Source organism: Orbicella franksi, chromosome 12 (genome assembly GCF_964199315.1).
Source record: "Orbicella franksi chromosome 12, jaOrbFran1.1, whole genome shotgun sequence".
In the NCBI taxonomy this organism is placed as follows: domain Eukaryota; kingdom Metazoa; phylum Cnidaria; class Anthozoa; order Scleractinia; family Merulinidae; genus Orbicella; species Orbicella franksi.
The window spans coordinates 25751776-25774874 of record NC_138156.1 but is presented as its reverse complement, the minus strand read 5'-3'; the positions used below and the strand labels follow the sequence as shown (position 1 = coordinate 25774874).

Below are 23099 nucleotides of genomic sequence, written 5' to 3'. Positions count from 1 at the left end.
GCATGCGTAGATTAGTTAGGGTTCGTGGCTTCTATATTAGGGGAAGGATACATTGCATACGGAATCACGCACAAATGTTGAGTGGTTTTCCTTATGGTAGAGCTCAACATGTAAGACGCATGCGTTCTAGCATTGTTAGTGTTATACACTATCTTTACACGCAGTATTTTATATATCGTGTCATGTGACCAAGGACGGCAGTTATTTTTCAGGTAGCGCCAGTTGTCTCTTTTTATTGCAAAAGTGAAACGTTACTGTGGCTGCCGCGTAGCTTTTAGAATTACAAACAGGTCGGTTCAACAAATATCATCTGCTGTTTTCAATCTACAATAGTGTGCTTGTCAGAGTTCAAATATATTGCTTCTCCTTAGCGACTTGTTTATTTCTTACCTTAATTGTGTCTGTAAGAGAGACCAAAAAGTTCTCAAGTTAGTGGCGTTAATACTCCGCAAATTGTGAATTTGTAACAAAAGAAACCAGGAAACTGCTCAAATATTGCTGCAGACGCCGTGGCACCTAATGAAAGTTCAAATTAATTTAATCAGTCTTTGAGGAGACTCATTCATATCGGCCAAGTAGCGCTGTTTATCTTCAATACTTTTCGTTGAAAAGCTTCTCAGCCATCAATATCGTTGTGTGTTAATTTTGAATTGTTTTATTGTTAACAACAAAGGTGGCAACAGAAAAAGAAAGTGGTATTTCGTGACTATCTGATAATTAAATTAGTTCTTGTTCATCGGTAAAAATTTGCATTTTTAGTAAAACATCGTCTCTGTTCCGTTTCTTCATCACTACATCAGATATTTAACTTTCTTTCATTTATCTCCAAAAAACAAGGACATCTTCCGTATGTTTTGGAGAAAACAGGGGTTTCATATTACATGGCTTTGCGAGGAAAACAAAAGTATCAAGTTACAAAGTTGGCGTGAAGAGCTAAATTGTCACGTTTGCTGCTTCAGCGTATTGTTGAATTTAAAATGAACGAAAATCAACTTAAAGCACCAGTAGTAATTAATTTGTACGTAATGTTTGGACCTTGAATGAAAATACAACCTTGAAACATACACACTGCAAAGGGGAAAAGCCGTAGCAGACTACCAAGGTAGACACAAACCGGAAGTGAACCGAGCAGGGGTGAGTACTTATGGGACTACTGTATCAGAGCTATCAATTGCGCTCTGCACTATCTGAGATTGTCTCACTAGTTTTTATTTACCACACCTAATAAAAAAAGAATAACAATTAAAATAGAAAAATGATATATTAAAGAATTTAAAAACAGGTGGCAATGAAGGCCAAATGAAAATAATGCTTGTAATTTAGGCTTTGTGGTAACCGTAATATAAGTGATTTAGACTAGTTAACAAGACTTGTTTGATTGTGTTTAGAAACTGGCAATTTCAAACTATAAACGAATGGAAATAAATATTAGATATCAAGAATTTTAGGCGAGTCTACAGACTGTTACAGAAAATCAGAGATATCTTAAAATGTGTTGTCTTTGTCTCAAAAGTTATGTTTGGATGGGGGTTAGAGAAACTGACTCGTAACAAACAATATCGTCAGTTGAAGAGTTAAAACACCTTGATATCTCGAAAAAGTCTGCATTGATTCTATGGTAGAGCAGGTTAAAAGCATGAACATTTCTTGCGTTTCGCATTTCTTGTCTTATGTCTTACAAACAGAGTTGTCAATAAGCGAAAAACGGTGACTAAAACCTTCGGTGGAGAGGTTTATCAACTTATCAACTCTAAGAAACGAATGTCAAGAAATTTTAGTATGGAAAGTTCTTTAAAAATAGGGCCTGAAGGTGCTTTATGTTTAGAGTTATTTATAATTCTGGTCAGCATTTTTGTTAAATCACAAGAAGACCTTTGCACACGCTAGTTATTCACTCCAGCTATATTTAATAATTGTTACTTTTTCCAGGGTAGATTATCAAGGTCCACGTTTCCACCGCACAAAACAACACCCACGTTCTGCAGACCAGGAAGAGCTTTGAATCTCTCTGACAATACCGCTGCCACACCTACAGCTGCAGAGGGCTCAATTAACAGTTTCATTCGTTCCCAGACCACCCTCATTGCAGATATAATTTCTTCTTCTGTAACTGTTATGACGTCAGTTACATTGTCCCTTATGATTGGCCAGGTTATATGGCCCACACTAGTCCTTAAGCCATCAGCTATGGTGGATGGAGGCCCTGTTGAGAAGAGATGCAAACAGTTTAAATTATTTCTCCTTTATTGGGAGTGAAGTATGGTAGCATCATCTTGAGGGTGTCACAGTTCCTATTCATTAGTGGACTGGACTCCAGAATTAGGTGATCTGGATTTGAGTTCAGTGCGAGGTCTTTGTGTTCTAAGGCAAGCAACTAGGGGTATTTCTTCCTCTTCCTCCCTGGATGGGATGCTTAAGTCCATTGCAGTGTTAACCTCCAGCATCAAATTTTCTGCTAACCATTTATTTCACCTGGTACATGGAGAGAGGCACTGTGAAAGTAAAGCATCTTTTCCAAGATCACAACCCTATGTCCCTGGCCAGGGCTTGAACCCAGACAGCTCGTTCCAGACTTGAGCACACTAACCACAAGGCCACTATGCCTCCACAGCCAATCTAGTGACTTAAATTATGTAGCAGGCCACCTAGGCTTGACGTTGTACTTCACATTCTACCATTATCAAAACACTTGCCTGGTAAAGGAATTCTCTCTCTGGCAGCAAATGACTTTGCACAGTCATTGGCATTAAGAGGCTCTGCAGCATAAATCTTGATATCAGGTTTGAGCGATTTGAGTGCGATACAGATTCCACTCAGCATACCACCACCACCAATAGGGACTACTACGGCATCCAAGTTTGGGACCTGCTCAAGAATAATGAGATTACCAGTGCCATAAAATTAACAATTATTATTCCACCAGCACATCTTGGATATGAGATACCCTATACAAGCATTTCACATGCCCAATACGTTTCTAACCTCCCGTAAGCAACCTGTCAAGCCTAGGTGGTCGCTTACAGGAGATGGTCACTTACGAGAGCTTAGACCATATTGGGTCAAAATCTTACCTTGTTAGCATATGGTAACTGCAGAGTACCCCATCTTTTAAATGTTTTATTCGTCTGAAAAGTCAATTTTGAGAGAAATCCCGTCCTTCCCATTGAAAAATTTTTGTCTTTGTACTACCTAGGAATGCGATATGGTTACAACACCTTATTATTCAATTTCTGCTCTATTATCTGTCAAGTGGTTGCTTATGAGAGGTTAAAAATAACAGAAGATTTCAAACTTTTAGCTCTAAAAGTGGTTGCGGTTGCTTACAAGAGGTGCCAAATATAGTGATTTGACTTGGAAACCTTTGGTATTTTGGAAAACTGGTCGCTGAGGAGTGGTGGTCGCTTATGAGAGCTGGTCGCAACCAGAGGTTCAACTGTATATTTGTTTTTCAACAAAATACAGAATAAACAAACCTGTTCCAGCAATTCCAGACCAATAGAACCCTGGCCAGCTATGATGTCAGGGTGATCAAATGGAGGAATAAGATATGAATTGCTTGTCTCCTTGAGGATCTTCTGAGATGTTGATTCTCTCTCCTTAAATAAAATACATCCACACATCCACATTAATTTATAATCACACTGGATCCACACAATTGTAGTCAAAAATAACATGAAATTTCCTATGTCTGGTCCTTGTACAAAGGTCTTTTCTCATCCTTAACGATGCTACCAGAGAAGCTAACTGCATACTCTCCTGGCAGGGACTCCCATATGAAAAGGATGAGGGTGCTTGTCAGAAATTTTGGAAAGAACCACTAAGAGGTACCACGATCCTGTTTTGTAGGCGTGGCTTTAAATATTTTTCACCCCTAAGAGGTACCAATTCTAAAACAGCACATTATCCCCTGTCATATCTTTTTCAGTTCAATACCCTAAAAGGTATCGCAAAAACTCCTGCTGTGGGCCTTTTGAGGCAGAACACCCTAAGAGGTATGAAAACTGCTTTATTAACCTCTAAAAGGTACAATGGTCATACAGTGGAACCTCGATTTAACGAAGTTGCTGGGGACCGGCCAAATTTGTTCGTTAAATCGAGGGTTCGTTATATCGAAAACCTCGATATAACGAATTTGAGGGGAAACGATCAAAATGTTCGTTATATCGAGGTCATAGTTAATGATTGATTTGTAACACAGGTGACTTCTATCACGCAATTCAAAGCAATTTTCGTCATCCAGAAGTGACGTTTTGAGATGCAATTCATTAAGCATGGTGGCTTTCAGTATCAATTATTTTCACTTTTGAGCAGACACGCAGCTTTTGTTTACAAAAAACGACACTTTCAGAGTAGCGATTTAAAAATGTTGCAACGTAGAGGTTATACAGAAAATTGTCTATGTAAACAAGGAAATGGGCTTTAGTGTTGTTATATTGCACTACCCAACATTTCCGGATTTCAAGGAAGATAGAGCAGAAGTTAATTGATGTCGAAATACTATAGTGCTAATGTCTATGACATATAATAAGCCGTTGACTGAAAGACTGCTGTCTCTTTACCATAAGGATTACACGGGTTTGTTGACTGTTGATCTGTTCAGCGTTTATCTTCTGTCGCGTGTTGATATTGTAATTCATTATATCGAGGTAGATTTTACGTTTGGGCTTCCGGATTATGTTCATTATATCGAAGAATTCGTTATATCGAGGTTCGTTATACCGAGGTTCTATTCCATACATTTTACTGTAACTTTGGCCGGGACATAGAATATCGTTATATCGAGGACTTCGTTAAATAGAGGTTCGTTAAATCGAGGTTCCACTGTACTCCCTTATATAATTTATTGCAAATTCCACGGGGAAAGGGGGTTCAAAAACTATTTTTTTAAAGAAAAATATGATCCAAAACTGGAATTTCCAGAGGGATGGTGGGAGGAGGAGAGGGGGAGGGGTTCAAACCAAAAAAAACCCTTTGGCAGGGGTGCAGATATTTTCTGGAACATCTATATTGGAATAATGGCATACCTCTCCTGACACACCGCAGTCAACAATAGTTGCTCCGTAGTCTCTAACAGCCGCCTTCTTGACTAGTGGTGCATTTCTAGGCATGGCAATGGAAGCCTTCAGACCCATGATTTTTGCTGACAGTGCAATAGCTTGAGCATGGTTACCACTGCTGTGAGTGACAAGCACAGGTTTCTGATCAGCAGGCAGGGAGTTTAGCAATTGAAGAACGGCATTCATTGCTCCTCTGATCTGGAAAAGTACCATTTAATTTTAATTTAAAATTAATGTTAGTAGTTTCAATTATTATTAAGAGAATGCACCAGTATTATAGTTAATAGAGGTGCTCAAGCATATAATTTATAGAGGTTTCCAGATTACAGACTCTCCTAGCCAAGGGAATCAGTTTCCACCATTTTATGGAAATCACTCAGATTTTTTAGATTGACAGAATGATTTAGAAACCCAGGAAAGGGGACTTGAAAGAATTAAAATCCAGAACATATTCTGGGAGAGCATGACCCTGGAACCCTGTTAAAGCTTGTACCTTTTGCACTCAGCATTTAAGAAATTCATTACCATGTTGCCTGCTCTCTCCTAATGGTGGAGAAGATGGGAGAAGTCTGAATGGGTGATTACACTGCATGATGTCCATAAAGCCATGTATGTACGTTAAATTATTAGATGGTATATATTTATAGACTGAGGTTTCATACATACATTATAACCCCACCATTAATATGGCCTCATCATTGTTATGGCCACTTTATTCTGGTCTGCACAAAAGCTGGCAGTCAGTCATGTTCTTATTGATAGAACCCCTTTAATATACAGCCATGCGGTTAATATGGCCAAATTTTTGTGGCCCGTTGGTGACCAGATTAACGGGGTTCCACTGTACTATCATTAACCCAAACAGTGGTAGCAAAAGAGAGGCTAATTAGCAGTTATAAATTATACTTCATGAATATGTTATTATACTGACCTTGAAGGCTCCGATTTTTTGGAATATTTCACACTTGAAATGAAGTGCTCTACCTGCCATGCTGTCTAAAGTTGAGGACGTCATAACAGGTGTTCTGTGTATGTGAGGCTCAATTCTTTTTGCAGCTTCTTGAACATCTTTAAGGCTTATTTCAACAGCAGTGTTGGAAGCCATATTTCTGAGAAGTTTCAAGCCATTAAGTTGTATATTATGCATGATCAAGCTAACTTGCCCCCTTTGCCCATCTCAGGCAGAGTTCTTTATAAGCTTTATATAATTCATCCAGAAAATCTGATGAAAATATATGTTTAAATTTTAGTGAACAACTAAGCTTTTTTCCATCTCAGTTTGAAGTCCTTTCATTCTTGCCACCTGCTGGAAGAGACAGATCACGGACCCAGAGAAAGTGATGGGGCATCCTTCCACAATTCACCAATTCACATATAATGTGAAACTGATTCGGAGAAAATTGTTTGGGAAAGGGGTTAAAATTGTGACAGTTTGGGAGAAAAGTATCCTGGGGATTTATAATTTCATGAACAGAAAAGATTTGCTAGCACACCACCTTTATAGGTTCGATTTCCACCACTCTCTCGTGGGGAGGAACATGTGCTCCTTTCCCAAACAGCGGCTGGCAATTGAGCCTACGTACCCACCTTGTCAATAATCTAATGCTCTAATGGGATATTCCATATCTTATTCCCCCCCCCCCCCCCCTCTTACCCCTATAGAGGTCAGATTCTGGCAACCTTTTTTTTGTGGTCTGTACCTTTGAAGTTTGCATCCAAGGGTTAAAAATTTTGTCAGCCCTTTGAAAAAACTTTCCAACAGGCCATGTGCCAGAGGCTGCTCTCCGGAAGGGGGTGGGGTGGGGTGGGGTGCGGATGGAATGTCCCAATGTATTCATCTACATAAAATGCAATGGAGATTTAAGCTTTCTACATCAATATCTTCTATACTCAGGGAGACCACAGGCATTTTGGAGATTAGATGAACTGAATTTATTTATCATGCATATAGTTACACAAAATTTTAATTTAATTTAATTTAATTTATTATGCACAACCCAGCTTAAGCTACCAAGCTTTAATAGAGGTTGTCGGTCTGTCTGTCTGTCGATGTAGGATTTCATTGAGGAATTTGACTCAAAATGGGAGGGATAGGGGGGGGGGGGGGAATGGTGGGCGTTTGATATACACATCTCACAAGCATAATTAGTGTTGATATCGTAATACCCTCGTAATACGACCGTAAACACCGTTGTGGCCCGGCCCGGGCAACAAACAAAACTTGAAATTAAAGATTACATTTCCGAGGGGTTGTCCGACCCGAGTAGGGGATGTTGAACGTACAACTGCAAATTGTTCTCCCATTCTTATTGCCAGAAGGAATAAATCGATTATTACCTGCTCAAAACTTGTAACACCTCCTTTCCGTATATATATATAAACGTTTGCCAACCTGATGTCGAGAAATATGGAACGACACCCGGTCACCCTCCGCTTCGCAAGTGGGTAGAAATTGTTGCTATTATATACAGTACCTACTGCAATATTGAGAAACTGCTGATAAGGAAAGCTTGAAAGCGAGGTTAACTTCGTTCAAAATGGCGACCACCAGGTGTGCGAAAGCTAAAATTAGTTAGAAATCAGCTGTAAAGAACTGATCGCCTTCATTTAAGTGGACGGAATGAAACGTTCTCAGTCAGAATCGTCGGGGGTACCCCCGGCGAAGAAGCAGGTTTTAACAAAGATGATTCCGCCCATGAACATTGGTTCTGTTTCAACCGAGGTGAATTGACAGTTGTTGCCATTTTACGAAAAATACCACGAAATAGAGTTTCCTGTTGCCGGTGGTTTAGATCTCCTTTGGTAGTTTCTTCATCTTTGGGCTTCCGTAGAGCACTTTGCGTACTAATGCTTCAAGTCTTGATTTTCGCAACCTATCTTGAACAAATACAAATTACAAGTTAAGTTTGAGCTTATATAAGGCGGGGCTAGTAATTACTTAACTGAGCTTTTTTGAAACGTGTAGCTCACTTATCAGTCACGTCTAATCCATCAAAATCGATTAAAAAGAACAGATAGTGAGTTAGTTTCCCAGCTACATGGCCATAATGCACATGGTACATTTGAAGGTTTGTGTGTGACACGTGTATTCAAACCTTGAAAACTGAAAACAGGTTGATGTACATGCTCATTTCCATGAGTAATAAAACAAATGTTGTTTCTAACAACATTCTCTACAATAGGTGGATTTTTCTCAGTTCATTTCCACAATAGTTTGCTATTAATAATGGAATTAACAGAAAATGACATTGATTGATGCTTATTACATTTTGCAGGATGAAATGAACTTGAAGGTCTTGCAGTTTCAAAATAAGAAACTTGGTGAGAGATTGGAAGAATTAAAGATAGAAGAAGAGAAGTTAAAAGAACAAGTGGATGAGCTTAAGAAACAGAGAGAATCTGATCTGGATATCATCTCTGTCATCAACAGACATTGGATGCAGGTATTTTAAAATTTTCAAAATACAAGGACACATGCTTAAAGTGTTATGGCCAAAGGTTTTACACTATGAATGAAAAGAGAAAAACAGTTTAAGGGAGGGTTTTATGGCTCGGTGCATGTCTCTAAATCAAAATATTTTTTGTTTGCTTCTTATCGACGTTATTGCTTAAAAGACCCCAATCAGATGTAGTTCAGTTATCAGAATGACAGATGACCCAAATTCTCAGTAGATTTCAGTGAATTTTACCTTCGCTGTCGACCGTTGAATATAGTGTTGACCCGTACAATTTATTCTACGGCTGATGATTTTATGGCTACATTGTATTTGCATGTGAAATTAGATAACTTGCTTACAATTGGTTCATAAACAATGAAAAACTGGCCTGTGCCAAAAAGTGTGCACAGGCGTATAAATAATGCAGACATGTGCCGAACCGTGAAACCTTCCCTTCAATGGTTGGGTGTTTTGTATGTTAAATTATAACATCCAGTTTGAGCCCTTGTTGGTTTCTGTGTGACATTTAAAAAGGTTTTTTTTGCTGTGTTTCATACATGTACAGGTAGTATTAAAATTATTATGTAGTGTCCAGATATTCTTTAGTTCATAATACTTCTTAGAAGGATATGGTTTTACGAGGAGGCAAGTTCTCTTTGGTGATTATTTTCTTGATTGCCATTAACTTTACAATCAAGTAAGTATTAAAATTAATATGGAGAATTTATAGATACACCATGTATCTCTTAGAGATATTACAGTAGATGTTCTTTTCTTCACTTTACAGCTTGATGAAGACATCAAGACCATATTACAAAGATATGAAGGTATCGTGGAAGAGGACTCAGAGCAGACATCCAATGAGGCTACTCTTTCATACTTGGACTACCTGGCCAATTTAGACTCGGAAGAAGTTCGGCAAGAAGTGGCCAAAAGATCTGCAGCCACTAAAGAACACACAAGAAAGCTGTTACACTATGTAGAAATCTCTGGGCCATACTCATCCACAGTGTCAAAAGAGAAACCAAATAGTGAGAATCAAGCTGAGGAAGAAGGACATAAAGGTGCTGTGACACAAGAGAATTTCTGTTTGTTTTCAGCAAAAAAAAATTGTTGGTATATAAGGCTGAACTCAATTGTCATGGCTTGTTACAGGGTTGTCATTAAGTTTTGAATCACCTGAGTGTTATCCACACCTGTAACAAACTTGTTACTTTGTGGGTGAATTCTACCAACAACGGCAATTTCACCCATAGCATCAAGGCAAAATCAAGTGTACTCAGCCATGACAGTTGTTACAGGTTAGAGCCCTTAATGATAGCCCTGTGTTACACAGTGCAGCTTAGAAATAAGGGAACCAAAATAAACACGTAATTCACTAAAAATCAAGCAAGTGTTAATAAATAGTAGCTTGTTGGGGAATTTGACAAGGGATCAAAAACGTGAATATGATAGCGTTCATTGAAATTTTGACAGTATGCAAATTTTGCACTGAAGACCAACACTTTTTCATTCCTAGAAATGCCCTTCGTTTGTCCAACAATGTGCTTCAAATAACGAAACTTTTACGCACATTTATATGCATAAGGGCACATGCATATGTGAAAAAAATGTGCGTATATATTGCGTATCCTTACTGGTAGTTGGCTTATTTCTGAGCTGCACTGTAGATGTAACTATAAGCAAATCCTTCATAACTAATTCTAATGTTGTTTATTCTATTTTCAAATTAAGATCAGCAAGGCCAACAAGAATCAGCTCCAGAGCCAAGTTCTACTGAACAGCCAAAACTTGACTTGGATGCAGACAACAAACAGCTGAGGGAGTTGGTCACCTCACTTCATCAAAAACAGCAGACTACTTCACTAGAGGTTCTCGCCTTCTGTTGAATTATTGTTTGAAACAAATGGACAGAGGCATTTGCAAAACCCAATGTTTAGATTACTTGATTCTGGTTTTCATTTGTGACTCAAGCATACAATGTGGACACTTGCACCAGAGGCCATACAAACACATAGAAACATAAGCACCGGCATGGTGATCAAAGTACTTTTTCGGCATTTCATTGGACTCTTGTGTTCGTATGTATGCTTGTGTTGCTTGTGAAAAGGCTTTAGTAAGCTGTATACCTGTACATGTGAATTGTTAAAATCGTGTTCAGGAACACTTGGACTGAGTGCTTCTATCATTTTCAGTTTTCAGAAATTCGTGATAAGTATGCCTTGGCTCAAAAAGAGATTGCTCAGCTTAACACTGAACTTCAAGATGCCACGTATGAACTTCAAAAGGCCAACCACAGGGTGGACAACTTGGTGAAGAGGCTTAATGAACTGGAAGATATGAATAAGAGACTGCGTGAAGGAAATACAGCACCAGGTGAAGCAGGGGAAAGTGAACCAGTGCAGGTAATCATGGCTGCCATGGTATTCTGACTTATGAATTCTATTTCAGAACCATTACTTTGATTGAAATATCTCCGTCGAAACCTGGCCTAGTGGTTCAGGTATCTCTGGCCAAGTGGTAGGTATCTCTCAGAAAGTTCATGCAATGTGAATGGTCAATTTTTATGTGGGGAATTATACAATATGGCACATGGATTTATCTTTCTCAATGTCCCTGGCCCATGCAAGAGATGTCATAAGGATTAAAACTGGAACTTTTTTCTCTGTCCATATGTGAGCTATGAATCCTTGGGGGAAAAAAAACTTGGGGGCATATCTTTGTAAGTGTAGGACTCAAACTTGGTCAGAGAGAGGTGCATGTACTGTAGTAATTTTTTAGCATGGCTTTCTTGGAAACCAATTCACTGCAATTGAAGAAATTCTGTGTTGAAATAAAAATGCCTGTCTTTCTTTCTGCCAGTCTATCTGTCTGTCTGACTGTCTGTCTGTCGTTCTTTCTATCTGTCTGCATACTTGTAAAAAGTGCATATACATATAAATGTAAATGTAAACTTTTTTCATATCATCGCACATTTAAGTTGAAAAATTTTGCATACATGCACATTGTTGTCATAGCATGATGAAGTATCAACTGAGTTAGAGGACCTGAGAGATTTGGCCAAGACGAGACTTGAAGAGCTGGAAAAACTGAATGAAAATTTCATCACAAGTCAACAAGAGCTGGAAAAACTGAAGCTGGAGGTTAGGAGATGTAGCTTAATTGATGCAATATTGAAGCTTTATTTTACTAAGCGAAACCTTGTTCAATGTTCCATTAATTTCTCTTTACCTTCCAGATAAACCAAATGCCTGAAAGTGCTGTTCTTCAGTCAGCCCCATACAAATGTTTGCAATCACAATTTTCAGTTCTATATGGAGAGGTCACCCAGGTTGGTGTGGTTGTTATTGACTAAAGTTAAAACTTTTTAAGAATGTAAAATCTGAAGGTGATTCCTCAAGTCTGTTCAATCATTCTTGTATGAAAATTATGTTGAGTGAGGAAACCAGCCAAGTTCTGCAGTGTCAGTTTTTTGAACCACTCACAGGGTAGTTTTGTGGGTGTCTACTGAACTATCATGTAACATGATAGATATTGTGTTTGTTTTTTAAAGCTTCGTCAGCAACTTGATGACACCCGACGTGTTCTGAGCACCACTAAAACACAGCATGTCCTACAATTGGAACAAGTTGAGGTACATTATTTTGGTCGAAATACTGACATTGTATATGCATGTGTAACTTAATACATATGGAGCAGTGTACTATTCCTTGTACATCATCACAGTTGTTGCTTTCTCAAGGAAGGCACTCCATAAAATTAAAAAAGTGCAATGTTTAGAGAGAAAGCCACATCAGCCTTACCTGGTTTTCAAGCTGGTCCACAATCCTGGTCAAACCGGAATTTGGAGTGTTGTTTTTTGTGGAGGGAGGAAAAGCGGAGAACCCGGAGAAAAACTCTCAGAGCAAGGCGAGAACCAACAACAAACTCAACCCACTTATGACACCGGGCCAGAATTGAACCTGTTCCTTATTGGTGGCAGGCAAGCGCTCTCACCACTGAACCATTCCTGCTCCCCAATAAATACATTGACATGTGATACATGAAAAGCTGGGCAGGTGTGATGAAATATCAACATTTTCATTTCAGTCAAACAATGTGACAATACAAAAGAAATACAAGGCTGAAGTCAGTGAACTCCATGATGCATTACTGCAAGTAAAAAGAGACTACGACCTGCTAAGAATGGAGTTTGAACAAAACCTCAAAGCAAATGAACAAACAGGTTTGACAATGTACCAGTAGATAGATTCCATTTTAATAGAGATAGGATACCTAATAAACTAACAGAGATGGCTTGAGGTAAAAGCTGTACTACAGTAGGCACCATGACATGTGACATGCATTATGTGTATGTATTTCTAATTAGAACATCGTGATGGATTAAGAAATTGTGACGCTTAAGAATTTCGAGTTCAGCTCAATTTGTTCCAAATATCAGTCTAATGTGCATCAGTGAGCTGTTGAAGGCTGGGCCATGTGTGACATGCTGATCTGATTCATTCCTTGCAGTGCAATACATGTACCGATAGGATACATGTAGTACAAAAAAAGGTATTGACAACTTGCTAATAAAGTTGGATCAGATCTGAGGAGACTGAAGATCTTGCATCTTCCCTCACTATGTTAATTATGTCCAGCTTATTACTGCTTAATAGTTGTATGTACTTGCCGTTGAACTAAACATACATACATACACATGTTGACTGCTAATTCTACACAGGCCCAATGACAAAAGAGATGAGCCACATGCTGAACAGTTTACAGGTAAACAATTTTATAGTTTCGTTTTCTCTCACTTTGTTAAATTTTCAGTTCCTAAGAGAGGAAACTTGTCTCTCAATTTTGTAACCCTTTTGCCAAATGAATTTAATGAAACGTTCCTTTGCTCAACACTAGTCAAGGCACAAAACAGTGTTGCTTCTTTGCTGCAGTTGTTGCAAAAGAAGAGTATGATTCTACTTTGTGAAGTGCTCTCCTTGACGAAAACGTAAACATTAGGAGATACCTTTATTTCAGGATGTGCGTAACACTAGACGATTTTTCATTTAAGTTTGGTCAACAAAATTGCTTGTCAAGTTGCACAAAAAATTGTGTAATGTTATAGTGCATTTAACAATCATTGGTGATAATTATTAAATAAATATAATTACTATTCTGATTGTCTGTTTTATTGATGTGATTAGAGTCACAACCAGCAACTGAAAGTTGAAGTGTCAAGATATAAAAGGAAATTCAGTGAGGCCCAGGTTCAAGTCGTTAAGGTAACTACACCTGACAGAGCCTCCTTAATAAAAGTGTATTATGTCATTCCAGCGATGTGTCTTGCTGCTTTGACCCCTAAGAGTATAAGATCAGTTTAATTGCCAAACACGGCATGATATCTTATTTTTAATTTTTGTTAGCTAACTGAAGAACTAAAGAATACCAAGGAGTCAGGCAAGAAGGCAGAATCAGTTGAGGAAGAGAACCAGGCAGAAGGTCAGAAAGAGCCAGAAAAAGATGAACCAGAGTCCAAAGCTTTAAAATCAGAGGAAGAAGGAGAGATAGAGGAGGGTGAAGAAATAGCGTCAAGCAGTAAATCCAATGACATGGAGCTCAAGGAACTGCGGGCAAGCTTGAAGTGAGTGTTATGTGATGAAGTGAGTTGATACTAGGGTGCTTAAGCAAACTACGACGACGACGGCAACGAGAACGTCACCAGACAAAAGGTTTAATGAGCAGAACAATGGCTGTGCACGTGCGTTATAAATCTTTGTACATTTCTTTGCCGTCCTCTGCAAAACAAAACCGTGAAATGACCAAGTTCTGCGTAGTCTGAGGAGCGCAAACGACGACGGCTAATTCTTCGTATTTATATTGGAATTGAACGCTGTCATTGCGTATTTAGCCTGAGCACGTTTTTAGAGCCTTTGGGGTACGGAACAGATCTAGATAACTGCGAATTTCGCTGGTAAAATATAAATTCATTTTTCACTGAGCGTAGTGCTCGGCGTGGGATTCGTCGTTGCTTAAGCTCCCTATTAACAAAGGACACCAAAGATCTCCGACTAGACAACCATATGACTGTGGCATGGTGCATTTCCTACATGTACATTTCTACGCGCTCACAAAGTTTTATTTCAGTGCGGCATTGTCTTTGGTTCCCATTTGAGGATTCTCAGAGGTTTAGGGCCTTGGTGTCAGCTTCAGCTCTCTCTGCAGCGTGATAACACTCAGAGCGTGCTCTGATTATTTTCCTCAGTGTATTTTTAAATACTGTAAAAGTTGGTCCATGAGATAGGTCGTTCAGTTGCAATGCACACGTGAAGGTGTAAAGGATGACTGCAACGTAGTACATGTGCCTGAGCGATTTGGCCGTAAATTCTCGGTAGTCCCGAGTTCAACTCCTCCACCGCGTTGTGTAAATAGCCAACTGGTCAGTCCCCTACCAGTTGGGATTCTTAATAGTTTATATTCTATTTGCAATATTTGTATAATTATTTACAGTGTCCGCAATTAGCGCAACAGTGCTAAATACATTTGACACTTAAATAAAGTTATTTATTTTTGCATTATTATTCTTTTGTCAATGAGCTGTGTCACTGATTGTAATCTGCTTATGGTTAGTGTCTTTTCCGGTAAAGGTTACCTGACTGAATTGATCACTAGTTTGTGTTAAATTCACTTGTTTGTGTAACACATTTCAAGGCTAAAACAGAACTACATTACGATATAACCCTTTTTGACTAGACAGAGAGCCGGACAGGTAAAATCTTTGACTCTAGTTTTGCTTCCCCTGCCGAAATTAAACTATTTTAACACATTCCTGTATCTTATTTCTTTACTCTTGAAATTATGTGCAGGAAATCCCAGGAAACTCAGAAAGAGATGAAGCTGGTGTTAGATGTTTATAAAGGGGCAGCGAAAGATCTCAGAGATAAAGTTGAGGTACATGTATGTACATGTAATCTTTTTAGTTTCAAGCTTTTGCTTTTTTTTTTATCAATAGTTGCGTTTTTTTTCCTCTTACTTTGCTAACGCTTGCATTTGTTGTTTAGCTTCTGTCGGAGGAGAAACGTCTCAGAGAGCAGATAGAGGAGCAAAAAGCTCGGATAGAAAGCCTTGAGAAAGAATTGGAGAAGCACAAAGGCGCCCTGGCTGACGAGGAGGCGATACGAAGGCTGAGGATGGCTGAAGAAACAATCGAACAACTACAGAAGAATCTAGCTGCAACAAAACAGGTACAATTACTATTTTGAAAACATTCGGAGGTATATTTCGAACGTTTAATTTTCGGACATTTTGTAGCTCATTTCAGACAAATTTCGGACAACAGTTTCGGACACTTTGCTGAAACATAGCTAAAGTAAAGTACACTTATAAATAATGATAGTCTTACAGGAACCTCAAGGTTTTCGAATACACCGACGACAAAATAACACAAATTCTATCCAGCTGTTTCGCATTTCGACTCGTGTCTCAACTAGAGTTGGCTCCATAAAGCCCGGCAGAAAGGAAATAAGAGCTTTGGCGTTACTTCAAAGTTTCATACTATAATGTAAATATTTCGGACGAAATTTTGCCCAAGTAATGTAACAGGATTATCTTAAACTTAAGCGAGGGTTAATCAACTGCATCTTGGCGTTTCCTTACTTATCGTCAAGAGCGTGAAAGCACTATATATAGCGATTCAGAATTGCTAACGATGGGCAATGAAACGACAGTTATGCAAGAAAAAAAATTGCTACAGCTATAACCGCTATGGTCATGAACAGTATGGACTTATTTTGAAAATTGTGCAACAATATGTCTAACGAACTCGTTTGGAAGATGTATGGTTTTTCCGTCCAAGGTTAAATGAGTTGTTAAACAGCTCTTTTGAAGTTTAACTTGCTCCTGATTTTAGGAGGAAGATGCTGTGCTGGCAGAAATGGAGTTCACTGGACAAGCGTTCGAGGAGATGCAAGAACAGAACGTTCGACTGCTGCAACAGCTTAGAGAAAAAGATGATGCTAACCTTAAGCTTATGTCTGAGGTGAGACAAAATATTTCACGACCGAGCCTCGATGCCACTTTCTTGACCGTTGCTTGTTGCTTTAGACTTTATAACAGTGTGAGAGTAGAGCAGTTTTTGTATTTGAGCATTTGCATTTGATAGCGGCAGTTTTACGGGGAATTTGAGAAACAAAGGGTAAAATTTGCTGCAGTATTATGGCTCTGCACGTGAGTTGTACATGTATCTTTCTATATTTCTAGCCTCGCTGTCCTTTGCAAAACCATTGAGAGCAAGTGTTATTATACAAACACGACAGAATATCGCCAATCTTTACTCGTATCTTTTCTAGTAAGCCATTGTTGAATTGAGTTCTTTTTGTACTTGTACCTGTGCTCAGCGCATCAAAGGAAATCAGATTCAAAAACAGATCCGAGAAGAGATGGACGTGCTGGCTGATCAAGTGACTTCCCTGAACACGCACCGTGAAACACAGACCCAACTGGTGAAGAAACTTGAGGAGAGAGAAAAGGCGTTACAGAATGCAGTGGTATGGCTCGTGTTTCTCACACTTCCCGATAAACAGACGTCTTTAGCTTGGGCGGTTTGTTTTCCCATTGCTGGCCACGTGATGCTACTCTTGAGAATTCTTGCTTTCAAATTTTTAAGTAGTCGCATGTATATGAATGAATAGTTTTAAGAAGGATAAAAGAAAAATTCTCTAGAGAATATAAACCGCCCAAGCTGAAGAGGTCTATTTAGGCCCCAACCGCGCTAATGCGTTTTATTTAAAAACGGATTCTTGCTGATGCGTTTTCGCCAATCATCCACACTAAAGCGCCCGAAAACGCTGATGAACACGGAGGCTTTGAAAACGGTTTCGAAAGTGGAACGTTTTGAAAACGCATCGTTCTGGAAACGCTCCGTCGTTTAACGTTTTTGGTGTGGGCGGGTGAAAACGGTGACGAAAAAAGCGTCATATACTATCGCTTCCATCAGCGTTTTCGGGCGTTTTAGTGTGGACAATAGAGGGAAACGCATCAAAAAGTATGCAGTTTTCGACTGGAAATGCATTATTGTGGACAGGTGAAAACAAAACGAAAACGCTAGTGTGGTCGAAAATATTTTGCTTCGTTTTCGTCGAGACGAAAACGGATACTTTCAAAAACGCGTTAGTGTGGTTGGGGCCTTAGTAAATGGTTTGAATCTAGGAGTATCAGTAGCTCGTGTAGCGTGATCGTCTGGTTGAAAATAGTTCAGACTGTTGACAAACTTTGCACGAGTATTACAGCCTATACCATCATGACTAAACTGACCAATCAGTTTCAACGTACCAGGCTTATGACACCATCGGCTGACGAGGTAAGGTAAGGTAAGGTAAGGTAATTTATTTTACGTCAAGAACACGGGGAGTGGTTGCCCAAGTCTCCCGAGCCAGGGGCTCATGATAAAAGTGTTTGACATACCATGTTAAAAAAAAGATTTAAAAACTATATATTAAAAAATGCAAAATTATCATACTATTAATATCTTAAAAAATATGCGTTAAAAATACAATATTAAAAAACGATAAAAATACAACATGTCTATAAAGGAATCATTTAAGACAAGAACTGCATTGGCAGCCACCAAAGTTTGTTGTATTAAGATGATTGATAAAAGCTGGAACGTTTGCTGCATTTTTTGCTGCCGGCGGTAACTGATTCCAAATTCTAGAGATGATATAAGAATACGAGCCGTGGAAGAATCTACTATTGTAAGGGCGTTGTTCTACGTTTAGCCCGCTGAACACTATTCACTTGACTCACAAGATAACTTCTGCTCAGGTTGTCGAAACGTCAGTCACCAACAACAGCACTACTGTACTCTCGCTCTAACGGTCACACAAGAACACTCGATAAATTATTACATTTTTTCCGTATTCATTTGTTAGGATCATGCTGGGAGGGTGTTAATGGGCATAACAGCTTTATCCGTTAAACGATCTCAGTTAAACCTGTTAAATGCTAGTCTAATTTAAAGTTGATCTTCTAATTTCTCTTTTCTCTCTTGATTCAGACTTCACTGGAGAAGGAACTCAATTTAAGGCAACAAGCGATGGACTTACACAAACGAAAGGTCAGTTTACCATCATTTAGCACGCTTGCCTTACAATAGTGCAAGCGAGGCGAAGTCTGCAGGGGGCAAGGGTAGGGGGGGGGGGGGGAACCGAGTGGTCCATACCGCCAGAGCTTGTACCGGTTTCCTTAACGAGCGTTAAGGAATATATTTTTTTAACCCTAAACCCATAATGTCCCCATAATGTCTTTGTATGTTAAACGGCCGTACTGTGTCTTGATCAATGCGTCTTTGTTCCAGGCTATAGAAAGTGCACAGGCAGCCCAGGATGTTAAAATCCGGTTTGACTCGTTTCAACAACAATTTCAAGAGGTATGTTCATGTTACACACAGAAGGCATTATCTCTTCCGTATCGGGCTCCAGTTCACTCCTAGAAATACCCCAATGTAGCCTATGAAATGCGTCCGATTTGTCCGTTTGTAATCCGTGTTAATCTACCCCAGATTGAACCATCCTCCTTCTTTCTCTATATATTTGTTACAATCTCTTGGTTTTATGATCTTTCCTGTTTGAAAATTAATGTTGTTACGTTTCCTGCCTCCTTCCTGTTAAATAAAAGATTTTTATCGTCGGCGTTTCAAATTTTGGAATGTATATTTCAAACGTCATATTTATTAGATCTATTGGTTTATTAGCTAACGCAGTCCTTTATATTCAGCATTGAATTTGGACTTGCATGGTAAATAAATAAATATATTATGTCGAAAAAAATTTCGCTTTATAGGCTCTAAATTAAAGGGAATTTTGTAAATTGCAAAATTGGCTTGCATGTCAAATTTTATATAACTGTCATTTGTATCAATTCCAAGGCGCAGGAAAGTCTGTCGGAACAGACTCGTGCATCTGAAGAAGAAGCTTTCAAGTCTCGTAGAGTCCAGGTAAACAATGCTCGCTGCTTTTTTCCAACTTTTTTAGCCTGTGAACAGGCTCCTCATTGGGTTACACGGCGAAAAAGAGAAACCGCTGAGCGGAGCCGGTCAATTGTTGTTTTTATGATAACTGCAGAAATTCTCGCGCGCTCATTGGCTAATTTTCATTGTCAATACGCGGACAGTCACATTAATTTATGATTTATCCGATCCGTAACGGGCGAGAAAGGACAATTTGACAATTTGTCTGCGGATCCTCTCGGCTATCGTGAATCTACAGCTACTTTGACAATGTTATGACGATTCGAAATTCATGATCAATAACAGGACAGACGCATGAAAAACTGGCGTCGATTTGTTAACAAGCGTGCAGGAAGGGGTCTGGGGAGAGAAGTGACGAAGGACTCCCACCACGCTGGCCTCGCTTTTCGCCGAAATTCTTGACATTTTCTTCCTCTGCTTGCTGGACATCGTGTGTCGTTCATTTCTAAGTGCACAAAGAACTGATTCAGTTTATTTTCACTGTTGTAGGAGGAATGCGCAAGTCTTAAGCGGAGACTCGAAAAAGAGAAGAAAAATGTCTTGTATGGTGCAGCGGATGAGATTCTGTTGGAGGAAATCAAACAGTACAAGGTAGAAATAATTCACTGCTACCAAGTACACCGGAAGTGTGAATGACTCTGTTTTAACTAGTATACCGGAAGTGTAAATGACGTTATTTTACCATGTACACCGGAAGTGTAATTGATGTTGTTTTGCCATGTACACCGGAAGTGGAAATTATGTTGTTTTACTATTTTTACTGGAAGTGGAAATGACGTTATTTTACCATGGTAAACTGGAAGTGTAAATGATGATGTTTTACCATGTGCACCGGAAGTGGAAATGACTGTGTTTTACCATAGTGTACTGGAAGTGGAAATGACTGTGTTTTACCATAGTGCACTGGAAGTGGAAATGACGTTGTTTTACCATAGTACACCGGAAGTGTAAATGACGTTGTTTTTGTTGATGTAGAAAACTTGATTCGCATATAGAAGATGGCCTAATATCTCTTGAACGTTTCTTTCTTTTTAGGCAAAACTGACGTGTCCTTGTTGTAATACCCGTAAGAAAGACGCCATTTTGACCAAGTGTTTTCACGTGTTCTGTTTTGAGTGCTTAAAGACCAGATACGACACGAGGCAACGAAAATGCCCCAAGTGTAACGCTACGTTCGGCAACAATGACTTTCATAGGATTTACCTTTAGTAAAGGATGGCCAAGAAAAGGTTCATCAGTGTCACACAGCCAGTCACGTCACTGGGAAGGAACATCGCGTGACCCATAAGGACAGAGAGCAGAGAAAGAAAGAAGCAGTGGCGATTAAAATTTATAAAGGAGTATAATAGGAACATAGTTGGCCGTTTTTGCCGCCGCTGCGTATATATAAAAAAAAAAACAGCAGCATCGCCTGCTGGTAAAATCACGCGACGAAGGTAGATTTGATACGGCATGTTGCTTGGCAACGCCACTGATCTTGAACGACGATCGTGGGCACAGTAATTCGCCCCAAGAGAAGCCACGTTATCAGACGTTGTTCGTTGACAATAAAAAAAGGCAGTTTGTCTCGAAACGAGTATCTGATGCATTTTAATTTAAAACAAGCGCGTGAACAATTAGCCTGAATTTCATTCGTCCCCTCGCACAGCCCCGAAAGACATCGCATCTTTTTAGGGTGTGCGACTCGAAGAGGCGCCTGGAATTCGCAGTTCCACGCAAAATTGATGTTAGACCAGATTAAATAACGGATTTTGATCATCTTTTTATCCCATTGGCAAATTCCAGCCTCCAAAGAGAACTCATCTATACGCATTACTCAGCTGAAAAACTTGCTGCAAAAATGAGTGTTATGTTCATTTAGACTTGATATCGGGCATACCAAGATGCATTTTAAGCTTCTGAAAATAGTCAATTTTGGAACTTATGCGTACTGCCTCGTTAAAGCTCGAGATCACACTTCTTCAAAAGACGCCAAAACCCTTTAAACATATGCAGAACTTGCAACAGTGCCACGGGTAAAAAAGTAGAACTGTGATACTCTTATTTAGAGTTATTTACTTTTCCTAACGTTGGAAAGTGTATAATACAAGTGAGTAGAATTTAGCCAATTTTCATATTTTAATATGAAAATTGGCATCATTACGCATAATTACAGGGGCGTAGCTAGGGGGATCCTGGGGTACCCGTGACCCCCCCTTTTGTAAGCCTTTTGTAAGAAAACAACCTACAACAGGTGGCGAAAACGACATGAGAATCTGTTGAGTACCCTCACTTTGACACAGTGTGACTCCCCCCTCCCCTTGAAAAATCCTGTCACGCCCCTGAATTGCTGAGGCAAAACTCGTCTTTCCTATTTTTGCACGTTTCGCAAAAACTATAAACTTTTAGAAAGTGACAATGGTATATTCGAAGGTAGTTCCCTAAAAGTGTTCCTAGAAGTGTTCTTCAGGATGTTCAATTTTCGAGCATGGCCATAGATTCTAGATATTTACAGGTAGTGACTCCAATCTCCATGTCTAACTCGTCCCTCTCCCACCTCTCGCAGACCTCTCCATTCACCAGCCAAAGAAAAATCGAAAGGGACACTCCAATTCTTTCAATGCCCGACCTCGATAAGGCTTCGAATACAGGTCATCGCTCCCGGCCCTTTTGCCTAACCGGCTCAGTTTTTTGCAGGGTAGTCACTTCGAGCAACTCTTTTTTCCCTTAACTTTCTCGTCCTCGCGCCCGGGAAAAGTACTCTGTAAATCTTGAGGTGGGGGTGTGCCTCTGGACACTGAAACCCTTACCGCATGCATGCTAGACTGTGATCACCTTGATTTTGTGAGACTACTAGGCACCAAAAACACCTATCCTAGTACCCCAGACTAGCTATTTTTCATGCGCAGAAACTTCATTACTATCGTAGTCCAACATACCTTAGGTAAAAAAACAAACAAACAAACAGAGACAATATGTTACAAAATCACTTCCAAGTTTCAATTTTTAGTAGAAACCGCGAGTAAAGAGCCTTGTTCTAAACTAAATTATTCATACACTGGCCATGCACTTTCCCGGTAAATTACACCTTATTCTAGACCAAAACTGTCAGATTTCTATGACCTATCCCAGACTAAACTGCCTGAAAACCAGACCCTCCACAGCAGCACATACCAATATAGCTTATATATGGGAGAACTCTCCGGGGCTCCTCGAGCTCGTGGCCATTTTCCTCATACGTGTTCTCGAACTTTCTTTCATCGAACCGGGTACTGACCGCAGTGTTGTGTTTTTGTGGTTCCTGAAACGCGAGCAGATGGGATTCCTCTGGCATGTGGGCGAGATGACGTAATTTTTCAAAACAATAATCTTTATTGACCCTTACTTGGGATGATTACAGGAGAAGTAATGTATACATTACCGGTTAATTAAAGAAAATAGCAAAGAAAGTAACTCCGTGACTCTTTTCCGGACTGTGGTTGAAAAACAATGCGTATCTGTAACCACACCTACTGATTGAACATAGCACGCGAGTTGTCGGACATTCCTCGGCGCGTTAGAACTTCGCCCGGGCGGAAGCCGACCTGTCAACGAGCTAAGCCGATATCCACAACGCATGAC

At 39.5% G+C, this 23099-nt stretch overlaps 2 protein-coding genes across 6 annotated transcripts; one reads left to right on the top strand and one right to left on the bottom strand.

Moving 5' to 3' along the window:
- Positions 1–241: 241 nt before the first annotated feature.
- LOC145463906 (serine racemase-like) lies at positions 242–7538 on the bottom strand. Of its 4 annotated transcripts, none has more exons than XM_081447697.1 (7): positions 7395–7538; positions 5989–6166; positions 5025–5255; positions 3474–3596; positions 3072–3125; positions 2694–2865; positions 242–2203 (listed from the first exon to the last, which is right to left on the bottom strand). In XM_081447697.1, the coding sequence occupies exons 2-7, from the start codon at positions 6160–6162 to the stop codon at positions 1917–1919; spliced, it is 1041 nt and encodes a 346-aa protein (XP_081303823.1). In that variant the 5' UTR covers positions 6163–6166; positions 7395–7538; the 3' UTR covers positions 242–1916. The 4 variants fall into 4 exon arrangements, with proteins under 4 accessions (XP_081303823.1, XP_081303826.1, XP_081303822.1 ...); XM_081447700.1 differs by having other exon boundaries at positions 5989–6133; positions 7395–7536; XM_081447696.1 differs by lacking the exon at positions 7395–7538 and having other exon boundaries at positions 5989–6696.
- Positions 7539–7589: 51 nt separating this feature from the next.
- Positions 7590–23092, top strand: LOC145463901 (E3 ubiquitin-protein ligase BRE1B-like). Of its 2 annotated transcripts, none has more exons than XM_081447693.1 (21): positions 7590–7779; positions 8333–8500; positions 9282–9558; positions 10229–10365; positions 10690–10899; positions 11512–11637; positions 11733–11825; positions 12048–12128; positions 12584–12719; positions 13218–13261; positions 13681–13758; positions 13900–14117; positions 15340–15424; positions 15535–15717; positions 16383–16511; positions 16870–17019; positions 18528–18587; positions 18828–18899; positions 19398–19466; positions 19989–20090; positions 20535–23092. In XM_081447693.1, the coding sequence occupies exons 1-21, from the start codon at positions 7678–7680 to the stop codon at positions 20706–20708; spliced, it is 2694 nt and encodes an 897-aa protein (XP_081303819.1). In that variant the 5' UTR covers positions 7590–7677; the 3' UTR covers positions 20709–23092. The 2 variants fall into 2 exon arrangements, with proteins under 2 accessions (XP_081303819.1, XP_081303818.1); XM_081447692.1 differs by having other exon boundaries at positions 15340–15430.
- Positions 23093–23099: the final 7 nt, after the last annotated feature.